We start from the raw sequence: 13,051 nt of genomic DNA, 5'->3' as shown, positions 1-13,051 counted from the left end.
GACCATGGTAGAGAACCTGAAAATGAAAATTTTAAATTGTTTTGTGATGAACATGGTATTGGACATAATTTGTAAGCACCTAGAATCCCTCAACAAAATGGTATAGTAGAAAAGAAGAATAGAACTTTAGAAGAAATGTGTAGAACAATGCTTGCGAAAATAATATTCCCAAATATTTTTAGGCCAAGGCTGTTCACACCGCATGCTATATTTTAAATTGTGTATTCATTAGACCTATTCTCAAAAAGACTCCTTATGAACTTTGGCATGATAGAAAGCCCAACATTAGTCACTTGCATGTTTTTGGTTGTAAATGTTATGTGCATAATAATGGTAAGGACAACTTATCTGATGAAGCAATTTTTCTTAGCCATTCCTTAACTAGCAAAGCTTATCGTGTTTTTAATAAAAGAACTCTTGTTGTTAAAGAATCTATACATGTGGGACTTGATGAAATTAACATCTCTTCTAAAAAACAAGTTGCTAGTGATGATATAGATTTGGAACCAAATGTGGAGGATTCAAGTATCTACGAAGAAGAGGACCAACCGTGTGAGATGAACAAAGAGATTGAACAAACTCTTCTTCCACCTCAAGAAGAAGGAGGAAACAACGATGACTTGCCAAAAGAATGGAAGTTTGTTCACAATCACCCTAAGGATTTAATCCTAGGTGATCCCACCAAAGGTGTTGCCACTCGCTCTTCATTTAGAAACATTTGTGGTGACTTAGCTTTTCTTTCACAGATTGAGCCAAATAACTTTCAAAAAGCCGAATTCGATGAACATTGGATGATGGCTATGCATGAAGAGCTCAATCAATTTGAGAGAAACAAAGTTTGGGATCTAGTGATGAGGCCTAAAGATCATTCCATTATTGGTACAAAATGGATCTTTAGAAACAAACTTCATGAATCTAGCACCGTTGTTCGAAATAAAGCTAGACTCGTAGCTCAAGGGTACAATCAAGAAGAAGGTATTGATTTCAATGAAACCTTTGCTCCGGTTGCTAGATTAGAAGCCATTCGCGTGTTACTTGCATTTGCATGTTATAAAGATTTCAAACTTTATCAAATGGATGTAAAAAGTATTTTTCTAAATGGTTTTGTAAATAAGAAAGTTTATGTAAAACAACCCCCAAGTTTTGAAGATCATATTTTTCCAAATCATGTATTTAAACTTTCAAAAACTTTATATGGTTTGAAACAAGCACCTCGTGCATGGTATGAACACTTAAATAAATTTTTGATTGAAAATGGTTTACTAGAGGAAAGATTGGCACAACACTTTTTGTTAAAACCAAAATGTTGATTTACTTTATTGTGCAAATATATATAGATGACATATATTTGGTGCTACTAATGAAACTTTGTGTAAGGAATTTGCTAAGTATATGCAAGATGAGTTTGAGATGAGCATGATAGGGGAGCTAAATGATTTCCTTAGGCTTCAAATCAAATAATATAAGGAAGAGATTTGCATCAACCAAGCTAAATACACAAAGGAACTACTCAAAAAGTTTGGTATGTATGATTCAAAAATGGCCAGAACACCTATGAACATGTCAATTAAGCTAGGCAAGGATGAAAAGGGTAAGTCCATTGAACAAACAAAATATTGAGGTATGATCGGCTCACTTCTCTATTTAACAACAAATAGACCCGATATTATGTTTAGTGTTTGCATGTGCGCTAGATATCAATCAAATCCTAAGGAATCACATCTTAGTGCTGTTAAAAGAATATCTTGTTGGCACCTAAAATTTGGGACTGGTTTATCCTAGAAGTGTTGCATTTGATTTAATTGGTTACTCAGATGCTGACTTGCTGTTAAAAGAATATCTTGTTGGCACCTAAAATTTGGGACTGGTTTATCCTAGAAGTGTTGCATTTGATTTAATTGGTTACTCAGATGCTGACTTTGCCGGGTGCAAACTTGATAGAAAAAGCACTAGTGGCACTTGTCACTTCCTTGGTAACTCATTAGTATCTTGATTTAGCAAAAAGAAAAATTATGTTGCTTTATCAACGGCCGAAGCTGAATATATAGCTTCCAGAAGTTGTTGTGCCCAAGTACTTTGGATGAAACAACAATTGGAGGACTTTGATTTGCATTATGATCACATCCCTATTAAATGTGATAATACTAGTGCCATTAATTTAAGCAAAAATCCAGTTCAACACTCATGAACAAAACATATTGAAATTCGACACCACTTTTTAAGAGATCGCATTCAAAAAGGGGATATTGTTCTTAAATTTATAAACACAGACAATCAATTGGCGGATATTTTCACAAAACCCCTAAGCGAGAATCACTTCAATTTTATTCGTAGCGAACTTAGAATGTCAAATTCTACTTAAAAGGTTTTGTTGTGAATGTTACACTCGAATTTCTCTTAAAATGATGTATGTGTAGTGTTACATTAATATGGAAACATTTATATCAATTGAATGCTATCAAGTCTCTCGTACATTTCTTCTTCAACATAATTCTAATGTCAAACAATTGGTTTTTATTATTGTGATTTTGTTTTTATTTATTCAAAACCCACATCTGCATAAGCCCTAGCGACAAGTAACAAAGGACCTCAGCAACACAGCAGGACTACAACAAAGGAGCCAAAAAGAAAAAAAAAAATTGCTGACCGATCGTTCGGGCGGACAACTAGGAGGTCAATCGGGCGGTCAACTGGTGCCCACCTAGACAAGTTTTAAATACACCAACCAACTACTCTATCCAAATTTTCCCTCTCTTCTTCGACAATTTGTGCCATACCTCTTAAACCTTCATTTCTCCTTCACATAAAACTCTCTAAAATCACATATTTCATCAAATCTTTGCACAAATGCAAGTAAATTTTCCTACATTTCTTGTTTTCCCTCATATTTTTGTTTCAAACTCCATGATTTTGGTAGAGATATATATATCTATGGTGGGTTTTGTTCACAACTGAAAATGGTGAAATCTTTTCATCATCCTTGTTTACCACTTGAATATTTTGCTTAGAATAGCATAGATTGATGTTGCTTAGTTCATTTCTTTATATCTCTGTTCTTGACAATTGTTTTAGCTATGTATACCTTCTCTCCATTTATATATGCATATGCATATATATATATATATATATATATCTTTATGTATATAGACATTTATCCTGATATGTCAAAATTTAGGATGATTTCATTTTTTTTTATTGATATTTTCCTCTATTATGCCTCTATTTTGCACCTCTATGATTAGGACCTTGTCATATTTATCAAATTGATTATTTGGCTTTGCCATATGAGTACTCATTTTGCCTAAAAATCAATTATAAATTGCTTCCATATCGTGCCTTTTGTTTTGTTGTTGACTCTGCAACTTGTATCCATCAATACATGAGACCTCCTTGTTTTACTTATTATTTGGCTCTCACAGGTTCTTGCAACTAGTTTTTTTTAGTAAAAAATAACTTGAAATAATCTTATCTATCTATCTCCATTTTTTGTTATCCTCAGTGCCACTAAAATTCAACTCATCATCTATGCCTACCATTGTTAACGTCATTTGACGGCCTTGATATATTTTTCCTTGCTTATCAACACTTGACAACTGGTTGTTCTGCTTTTGTTTTCAAACAGTTATGGCTCCTCGCACTAAGAAGCCTCGAGCTAGAGAAGAAGGTCCGTCTTCACAACCAACACGTCAATATCCAACTACTAACTTCCTCACACCAATCCAAGACTAAGCATTTGCTGCCATGTCATCCCGCCCCATCATAACAGGCCACTGTGTTAATCTTACCCCACAGTATGATGATCTTTTAATTACTAAACTTGAATCAATGGGCTATAAAACTTGGTAAATTTATCGAAAAAGGCATTTCCTCGTCTTCTCGCTTTCTGTGCACCTTTCCTCTTCTAATGTCGACGCGAAAGATTACACCATTAACTCCTATGCGAAAGGCACTTTTATTGAGTTTAATGTTCCCACTTTGGCCATTATTCTTAATGTTGACACTAGTCCTTACCAAATCTATTTCCAAACTAAGGCCCAAATGGCTCAAATTGTGAGTAATATAACTGAAATTTATTCAACCAGTTGTCTTAGCAAAACCACCAGATCCAACCTTCAAGCCAAGCACCTTAAACCCCATCTTCGCATTCTCCACCACTTTTTACTAGAAAATGTCACTTCCAAAGCCGGTCATTTATATGTTGTTCCTACTTATAATGTCTATCTACTTTATTGATTCGAGATTGGGTACCCTCTTGATCTGTGCTACATCATCATGCGAGAAATGGCCCTTGTTTCTTCTTTGCGTGACAAATCCTTAGCTTTTGGCGCCTTAAAGACAAAGCTCTTCAAACGCTTCAAAGTCAAATTTTCCAAAGAGCCCTAATCAACTATTGCCTCCGCTATCAATGAATACTCCATCAACCATGCTGGAGGAAGTGATGTTCTACTAGGAAGGATGGCTGCTCCTAACATTCCTATGGAGGATCCTCAAGATCATCCTTCAGTTACCATGCCACCACCCCACCAACCGCCTCCTGCTTATTGGGCGGATTTTTTAGCTATGGAACAAGACCACTACAATCAAACCTCGCATGGGAACAACAAATGATTCATCGATTTGGCACCCTCAACACCCGTGTTGATCATATTGAGGCCCGTGTTGATGCCGTCTATCACTATCACTTCCCTTCTCCTCCTCCTCCAGATTTTGAGCAGTGATTTCTAATTTTTTTTTTGTTTTTTGTTTTTGGATAATGTCACAGGGGGAGAAATTGTGATGTTTTCTTTCAAACTGGTGAAGAAAAACTTGTTTTTATAATGGTGATTTTTATTTTGGAAAACTATTATGTTACCTTAGTTTGGGAAGAACATCTATTGTTTGATATCTTAGTCTCACATCATGCCTTTGATTAAACTCATATTTATTGCTAATGTGTTAACTTGTGTATCTAGTATGAGCAATCATTCAGGGGAAGCATGACTTGAGAGGGAATTTTTCTTGCTCACAAACAAATCAAAACATCATGGTGTGTCATCATAAAAAAGTGGGAGATTATTAGTCTTATTTATTTTGATGATTTATTTGATTATGTTTCTAATTTATTTGGAAGAGAAAAATAGATTGAAATCTTATGTTATATACCATTATATTTTCCTTCCTATCATATTTTTGTAGTATAAACATATGCTTAATCAGGTGTTAATTTCAGCCCACAACAGAGCCCAAAACAGTACTTAAACAGCCCAGCACAGTAGCAACTAAAGCAGTCCAGTCCAAAGGGGGGCCGGACATCCGGGTGGACATCCTGCCGGACAACCGGCCAACGGTTCTTGGCCGAGCTTTGCTCCAGTTCAATTCTGCTTCTCACCGGCTGTCAAACTAGCAGTATCCTCGACAACCGCGAAAGTCATCCTCGACGACCGGGACCCCACTGGACATCCGAGAGGACATCTGGGTGGACGTCCCTCAAGAACAAATTTTCTTTTTGGACATCCGGGTGGATGACCACTCTGTACTTCTATGGCTCTTTTTCTATTTTAGTTGTCACCAATCCGACCCATCCTTCAACTCCTTCAAGATCTAATCATTTATGGGGATACAAATTAGAGTAGAGTAGATTTAACCAAAATCTTACTCAATCTTTTCAACACACGCAACAAACAACGGTCGATGATCTTCTCATTGATGAAAGGCAAAGCTCCTTTTGAACAAAATGCAACAAGCAACAACACAAGCAGAAAACTTTCTTTGATCAATCATCACTCTCATTTTTCTCTGTTTTCTGAAGTGCTCGTCATCTGGTTTTCCTTTTCCCTTTAGAAATTACAGTAAGCTTTAACTTTAAGCATATATACCTATGAGAGTTTTATTTTTCCTAATATAAACTCAGAGTTTCAATCTTTGTAATATTTCTTGAGAGAGTTTTATTTCAAGCTTTTTGTGAAAGCAAAACCTATCATTCAAAGATTGTAAGAGTATGGTACACTCAAGTATCTTGACTCTTTAAGTGTGATTAAGAATTAGCTAAAGAGAGTAAAATTTTAGACTTGGTATAGTCTTTGTAAAATTTGTAGAGGATTGCTCAATTTGTGAAGAGATTGCTAGCACCCAGTGAAACTAGAAGATAGTAGAAAATCTCAAATGAAGCTTGAGGAGTGGATGTAGGCTTTGTTGAAGTTGAACCACTATAAATCTATTTGTCCCTTCTTCCTGAATCTCTTTACTTAAGTGTTATAACTATTAACTGTGATTACATACCTCACTGTTAAATTTCTTCATTAAGCATTGTCTACTACTTGAAATTATCTGTTGTGCAAGTTGTAATTTTTATTGAGATATCATTATTTTTATTTGTAAAAACCTAATTCACTCTCCTCTTAGATTGTCTTTTGGGTAACAGTAACCATTAGAGATGGTCATAGCGAACAACCGAACCTCTTGACTACGATGAGATATTGGGTTGGCAAGGCTTTATAAACATGAAGCCTTGGGAGTTGTTCGTGTACTCACAACTCCTTTGGTCTTATTCGGTTGAGACCTAGCATGCTCACAGTCATAAGGCACACATAACTACTTGTTTGGATTTTGAATTTGTCTTGAATTTGTCAAGAGAAAAAAAGAAGAAAAGCGAAAATAAGAGAAAATATGAGAGAATGTTTTTATTTTAGTTTTGTTTGGTTGGATTAGCAAAATGAAAAGGAAATGAATAATCATTTCTTCATACACACAAAATTTTTATAATTTTTATAATTGTTTCTTTTCTTTTGGTTTACCCATTGAAAATCAATTATGAGATCCAAATATAGTCTTATCTTCGTATTATTGTTTTTAACATGTTTTATTAGGTTGTTTCTTTGTTACCTATTTGGCTTCTACTTTTCCATGAACCAAGAATGGTTAAATAAATAAATAAATAAAACATTAGAAGGCTTAGGTAGAGTTTGATAGAGTTTTGTAAATGTGATTTGAGAGTATGAGTTGTATTTTGAGTTTGTGTGTTGTGGAATTATTATTTGAGTGTAGAAAATTTATTTGGTAAAGAGTTTTGATTTGAGTGGGGAATTGTTGATGTGACATTTGATATGTGATATAAAAATTTACAACTCATAACTAAACATACAATTCAAAATTATTTTAAAGTACATAAAGAATTTTAAAAATTTCAGAAAATATTTTTTTCGATTATATAAATCAATTGCAAAAAAAAAAAAAAAAAAAAAAATCACTATTCCGGTTAACCGGTCAGACGTCCTGACAGGCAAAATTTTAAAAAAAAAAAAAAAAAAAAAAAACGCGTCTGTCAAAATAAAAAACCGCAAGTGTTCTTTGCAGAGTTTTGGAATCATCGTTTGAGAATACTAACCAAACATCATACTTTAATTAAGGTGTGGAATCATGATTTAAATTCACAACCAAACAGAGCCTTACAATTTCCAAAAACAAGCTTTTTTTTTTCAAAAGTATAAGCAAATTAGTTATTTCCTAAAATGGTAAAATCTCCAATTTGAGATCTTAAACAACCAAATCTACCCAGGTCATGGTGAAAGTGTTAAGTTTAAGGCTCTATCATGATTCCACACCTTAATTTAAATATGGTGTTTGGTTAGTGTTCTCAAATGGTGATTCCAAAACTCTGCATAGAACACTTGCGGTTTTCTATTTTGACGGTCAATCGTCCGGCCGGTTGACCGGAATAGTGATTTTTATTTATTATTTTTTTTTTGCAATTGATTTATATAATCGAAAAAAATATTTTTTGAAATTTTTAAAATTTTTTATGTACTTTAAAATAATTTTGAGTTGTATGTTTAGTTATGAATTGTAAATTTTTGTATCACATATCAAATGTCACATCAACAATTCTCTACTTAAATCAAAACTCTTTTCAAAACTTTTTACCAAACAAATTTTCTACACTCAAATCATAATTCCACAATACACAAACTCAAAATACAACTCATACTTTCAAATCACATTTACAAAACTCTACCAAACGCTATCTTAAATTTTGAGCTCAAATTTAGCAATTTTAATAAGTTTATTATTGCTTTGTTCTTTTGGCGTTATTTTCAACGGACTTTTTGTGAGACAGCGTTTACCCACCCCATGCAACTACCGTGCTTATTTTAGAGCAATTCCAGGCCACATGCAATTAAACTTAGAATTGACAATAATAATGAGAGCTATCTAATTAATTTGAAAAATAACCAGATCATATCACATAGTTTAAGAACGAAGAAAACCCTTTTGTTTTGATTTTCAAAAAATACTTTTCAAAAAATTTTATTTTTTTATTTTTTATATATATATTTTTTATTTTTAATGAATTTTTTAATATTTTAAGCAATTTTCTTTTAATTTTTGTATACAACTAACATAAATACATATTAAAAGTATAATATTTGTGAAATTTTTTTTTAAAAAAAATTTACTAAATACAAAAGATACAAACAAAATACAAAAACTCAATATATTTTTCATATTTTGTGTATATATTAATTTTTTAAAATATTTTTCACTAATATGTTACTATTTAGATACATCTAAATAGATATATTTAAAAAAATAAAAAAATTACTTAAAATTTTAAAAATATTCACTAAAAGCAAAAAAACACAAAAAATAAAAAAAATCAATTTAAAAAAAACTGAATTTAGAAAATTGAAACCAAACACACTGAATGCTTCTTCCGTCCCAAAATAATAGTCCCTTTTGAGGAATCCAAATTTTTTTTGATAGTACAATTATTGCACATTAAAAAAAATTGATTCTTCAAAATTACCTTTTGATAGTATATTTTTTTAGAAATATTAATTGATATAATTACACTTTTTATGTTAATGAATTTAAAAGAAAAGCAAAATAAAAAATTTATATTATTTTTATTTTTAATTTTTAAAAATAAACTAATATTTTAAAATAACAAAAAATAGAATAAACAATTAATATTTTGAAATAAAGAGAGTAAATAAAAGTAAATAAATAAATAAGTCCAACAGCTACTAAAAAAAATATTAGAAGAAACAAACCTTTTTTTTTCTTTGCTGGTGTAATAGAGAAAGCATATAGACTAACAACAATGCTATAGAGCTCTAAAAGTAGAGCTCTAAAAAGAGCTCTACTGAGCTGGCAGTTCCAAAAAAAAAAAAAAAAAAAAAAAAAAAAATTCAAGCTAAAGCATCACATCAAATTGGATCCCACACACTTCCATGTCATTAGTGCATTGTTTAGAGCTCATTTCCTAGAGCTCTCAAGCATTTTTCTATAGACTAATCCTATCAGAGAAAGGCGACAAAAATCTAACGTCTTTTTAAAAATTGTTACAATAAGGCCCATTTTTCATCAAGACGACTTGAAAGTCTTTAACGCCTCAGTTTTTAGGAAGTAGTTTGCCCCAGTTCTTAATCGGTCTGAATGGTATTATTTGATTTGTAAGATTTTATTATAAATTTTATTTTAATAATTTGAATTGTTTAATGTAGAACTCGTCGAGTATTATATATTCGTAAAAAATTACGTTAATTGAATATTGATAGTTATGTGATCAAATAAATTTTATGTAAAAAAAATAGACGGTGAACAAATTAACAGTTGACAAAAAAACTGATAAGATATGAAAGCTATCGATACCCATTCAACGTGATTTTTTACAGACATATAGTATTCGACGAGTTCTATACTTTAAATGGTTCGGATTATAAAAACGGGACCTGTGGTGGGCCCTCATGGGCCGAACAGTACCATCTAGTCCGTTCTCAGACTAGAGGCAAGCTGCTCCCAATTTTTTATAAGGAAACAGTTTGCCTCCAATCCGAGATCGGACTGGACGGTACTGTTCGACCTGTGAGGGCTCACTACGGGTTCCATTTTGATAATCTGAACTGTTCAATGTGTAAAACTCGTCGAGTATTATATGCCTGTAAAAAATCACGTTGATCGGATATCAATAGCTATGTCATCATACCAGTTTTTTTGTCAACCGTTAATTTGTTCGCCGTCTTTTTTTTTATACAAAACTAATTTGATCATATAATTATCGATATCTGATCAACGTAATTTTTTACAGACATATAGTGCTCGACTAATTCTACATATTGAACGGTTCAGATTATCAAAACGGAACCTGTGGTGGACCTCCACAAGTCGAACAATACTGTCTAAACCGATCTTAGATCGGAGGCCAGTTGCTCCCTTTTTATAATATGGAACTTTGAGAATTTATATCCTCCACACCCATGGAGGCTCGTGGAGGTTGAAGATCTCTTTCAAGGACACACAAAACAGCAATGTAAAGTACTAAAACTTAAAACATTAGTTTACAATGGCCCCGTTTGGTGTAGTTGTTAAAACAGCTTATAGATTATAGCTTAACAGATTATAGATTATGACTTTAATCAGAAGTTGTTAATCTGTTTGGTGTAGCTGTTGGATTATAGATTTAAGTTGTTGAGTAGTGTTTGTTAAATAAGCTGTGAAATAGCTTTTTTAATTAATTTTTATTTTTTGTTTGTCTACATTTCTCATAAAAAATAATAATAATAACCTACAGTCCATTTGAGTCTTTTTCTATTTTTAAAAAAATAAAAAATAAAAAAATTTAAGAGTATAACCATAAATTAACATGTCCACGCAGAAGCTGATAATCAGAAGCAAGGGGTGAACAGTTTTTCAGAATCAGCTTTTTTGAGTTAAAATAAGCTGTTAGAATCAGAAGCTGTTTGAAATAAGTTTAACCAAACAGTCCAAAATAATTTTTTTAAAGCTAAAAGTCATAAGTTGGCTCTGAAAAGCTGAAACAAACACCCCCAATGCATACTTTGAAGGAAAATTAGTAATGCAGAAGATTTATACGTTACATGAATGATAAAGCAAACTTATTTTAAAACCAAAGTTACCAAAATTTATTATCCTATTTTATTTAAAAATGAAAGATACGTTATTATAGAAAAACAAATTAAAAAAAAAAAACAATAACAACAATAACAACAGCAGTACATTATTTTATACAGAAATTCTATATCTCACGTTTTTTTAAAAAATTAAAAAAAGAAAGGTAAAAAAAAAGAATTAGCGAGCAGCAGATTTGTCGGACTTGAGGAGAGACTCAAACAAGGGTTAGGTTCGATTTTATATGTTTTTTAAGTATCCGAAACGATAAATACTTAAAATGCAGGAAAATAGTGCAATCAGAACAATTTTAAAACTAGTTTGGAATGTTTTAAAAAAATATATTTTTTGATTTATCGATTTATATAAGTTGAATAACTTTTTTTATTATTTAATTTATGCTAAACCGATCCTTACTTAAAACCAAAAAAATAAAAAATAAAAAGGAAAAGTTATCAACAGGAACCAGAGAGTTGTTTAAAGTTGAAATGGCGACGATGTACGACAATTGTACGAACACAAGCAAAGTGGTACGAACCACAACTATAGACCCAGATCTACCATAATAATGGTTGGTCCCATCCAATAATTTTTCTACACTACACAGACTCAGGCTGCTTATTACGCTCTCTCTCTCTCTCTCGGGTGAAAAAGTGTACGCGACAACAACAAGAAGGAAAGTCTGACGCAGGAAAATATTCTGATAATCATCGATTGTCGGAAAATCAAACATTAAGATTTGAAAATTGAAGAGAGAGAGAAAGAGAGAGCGAGCGCGTACCTGTTGCCGCCGGAGAACTTATAAGCACGGCAACCGCTGGTAAAGACGGCGAGGGCGACGTCGACGTCGCAGAGGACGGAGAGTTCTTGAGCTTTCTTCATCAGTCCTTGTCGGCGCTTCGAGAAGGTGATTTGTCGTTTATGCTTGTCCTGGATTGGCCTCAGCTCCACCCTGCGCCGCCCCATCTCTGCTCTGCTCAACCTCCAACCACAAAACACAAACCCTAGCCCCAGTTAACAGCTTTATTGCTAGCTTGCTATATGCAGAACCCAGTGTGTATGTATGTGTGTTTTTTTGTTATTGTTTTTGTAATAGAAGATATACCCTTTCCCTGTCTGGAAAGTGGAAATTGCAAGAGTCTTGAGAAGAATATACGGACGCAGTTTGAGAATGACGCGTGGTCTCTGATCCTGGGGTGGGGTTCATTAAGGTCGGGCTGGACAGTGGGTGTGGTGTGGGATCGAGCTGAGATGGAACCTTCTGCTTTCTTTATTTTACTTTATTTTTCTACTTTTCTTCCTTTTGTCTATGAGTAATGTTAGAGGTTATGAAAAAAATTATCATAAAAATGATTATGAAAGATTGTCTATCTTTATATTATACATACAATAAAATATCACATACTAATGATGGAAAATTTTCATGATATATTTCATGATCCCTAATATTATTTTTTGCTCATTATTTTTAGGAATGGATGTTTTAGGAGGATGGTTAAAAGATAATTTTTAATTTTTAATTTTTTTTGAAAAATGATTTGAGATATTAGTGAATTTTTTTTTTAAATTAATATTTATTTGTGATTTCATTTCACTATAAAATAATTAAAATATCTTTATTTAATTTTAATTTTTTTTTTTTTACCCACTCAACATAGAGAGCAGTCCATGTAATTTTACACCTTGCGGTTCTGCACTTCCCAATTGCTGTTTGACGTTTTCAACTGCATAAGCTGCTTAGAAGATGCTGAAAAGGCAACTTTTTCTTTGATTCCCAAATGGTCACTTAAACTGTTTGTTAAAAATGACTACCATCTAATACTGTTATTTACCAATTGTTTTTCACAAATTACAAAATAGGTATGATTAAGGTCTTTGTTTGATTATCGCGTTACATTTTTTTATTTTTTTGATATTTTTAGGAATTGGTAATACTAAACGGTTCAGTTGTTGCCTTCCTTTCGCTAATTCAATTGGGTTTAAAAAAATACAAAAGATAAAATAATCTAAATAAGTCATTAAGATAAAATGTTATATTTAAATCATAATTATTTCATTTTTTTTCTCTTATAAAAATAAAAAAAATAAGCTAAACCAAACAAACCTTTTAATCCCAAATTAAAAAAGGAAAATGCCTGAGGCCTCGAATCTCTTTTTTTTTTTC

At 32.2% G+C, this 13,051-nt stretch overlaps 1 protein-coding gene across 1 annotated transcript in view; it reads right to left on the bottom strand.

Moving 5' to 3' along the window:
• LOC114317037 (MADS-box protein FLOWERING LOCUS C) overlaps positions 1–12,292 on the bottom strand; it is a 78,286-nt gene extending 65,994 nt beyond the window's left edge. Inside the window, exon 1 of the mRNA XM_028263726.2 lies at positions 11,669–12,292. Coding sequence (XP_028119527.1) covers positions 11,669–11,853 — 185 coding nt within the window. The 5' untranslated portion in view covers positions 11,854–12,292. The remainder of the gene's footprint in view (positions 1–11,668) is intronic.
• Between the last annotated feature and the right edge of the window lie 759 nt (positions 12,293–13,051).

Source organism: Camellia sinensis, chromosome 10 (assembly GCF_055761805.1).
Source record: "Camellia sinensis isolate YWXY chromosome 10, ASM5576180v1, whole genome shotgun sequence".
Taxonomy (NCBI): Eukaryota; Viridiplantae; Streptophyta; class Magnoliopsida; order Ericales; family Theaceae; genus Camellia; species Camellia sinensis.
This window is presented reverse-complemented; position numbering and strand designations above follow the sequence as displayed.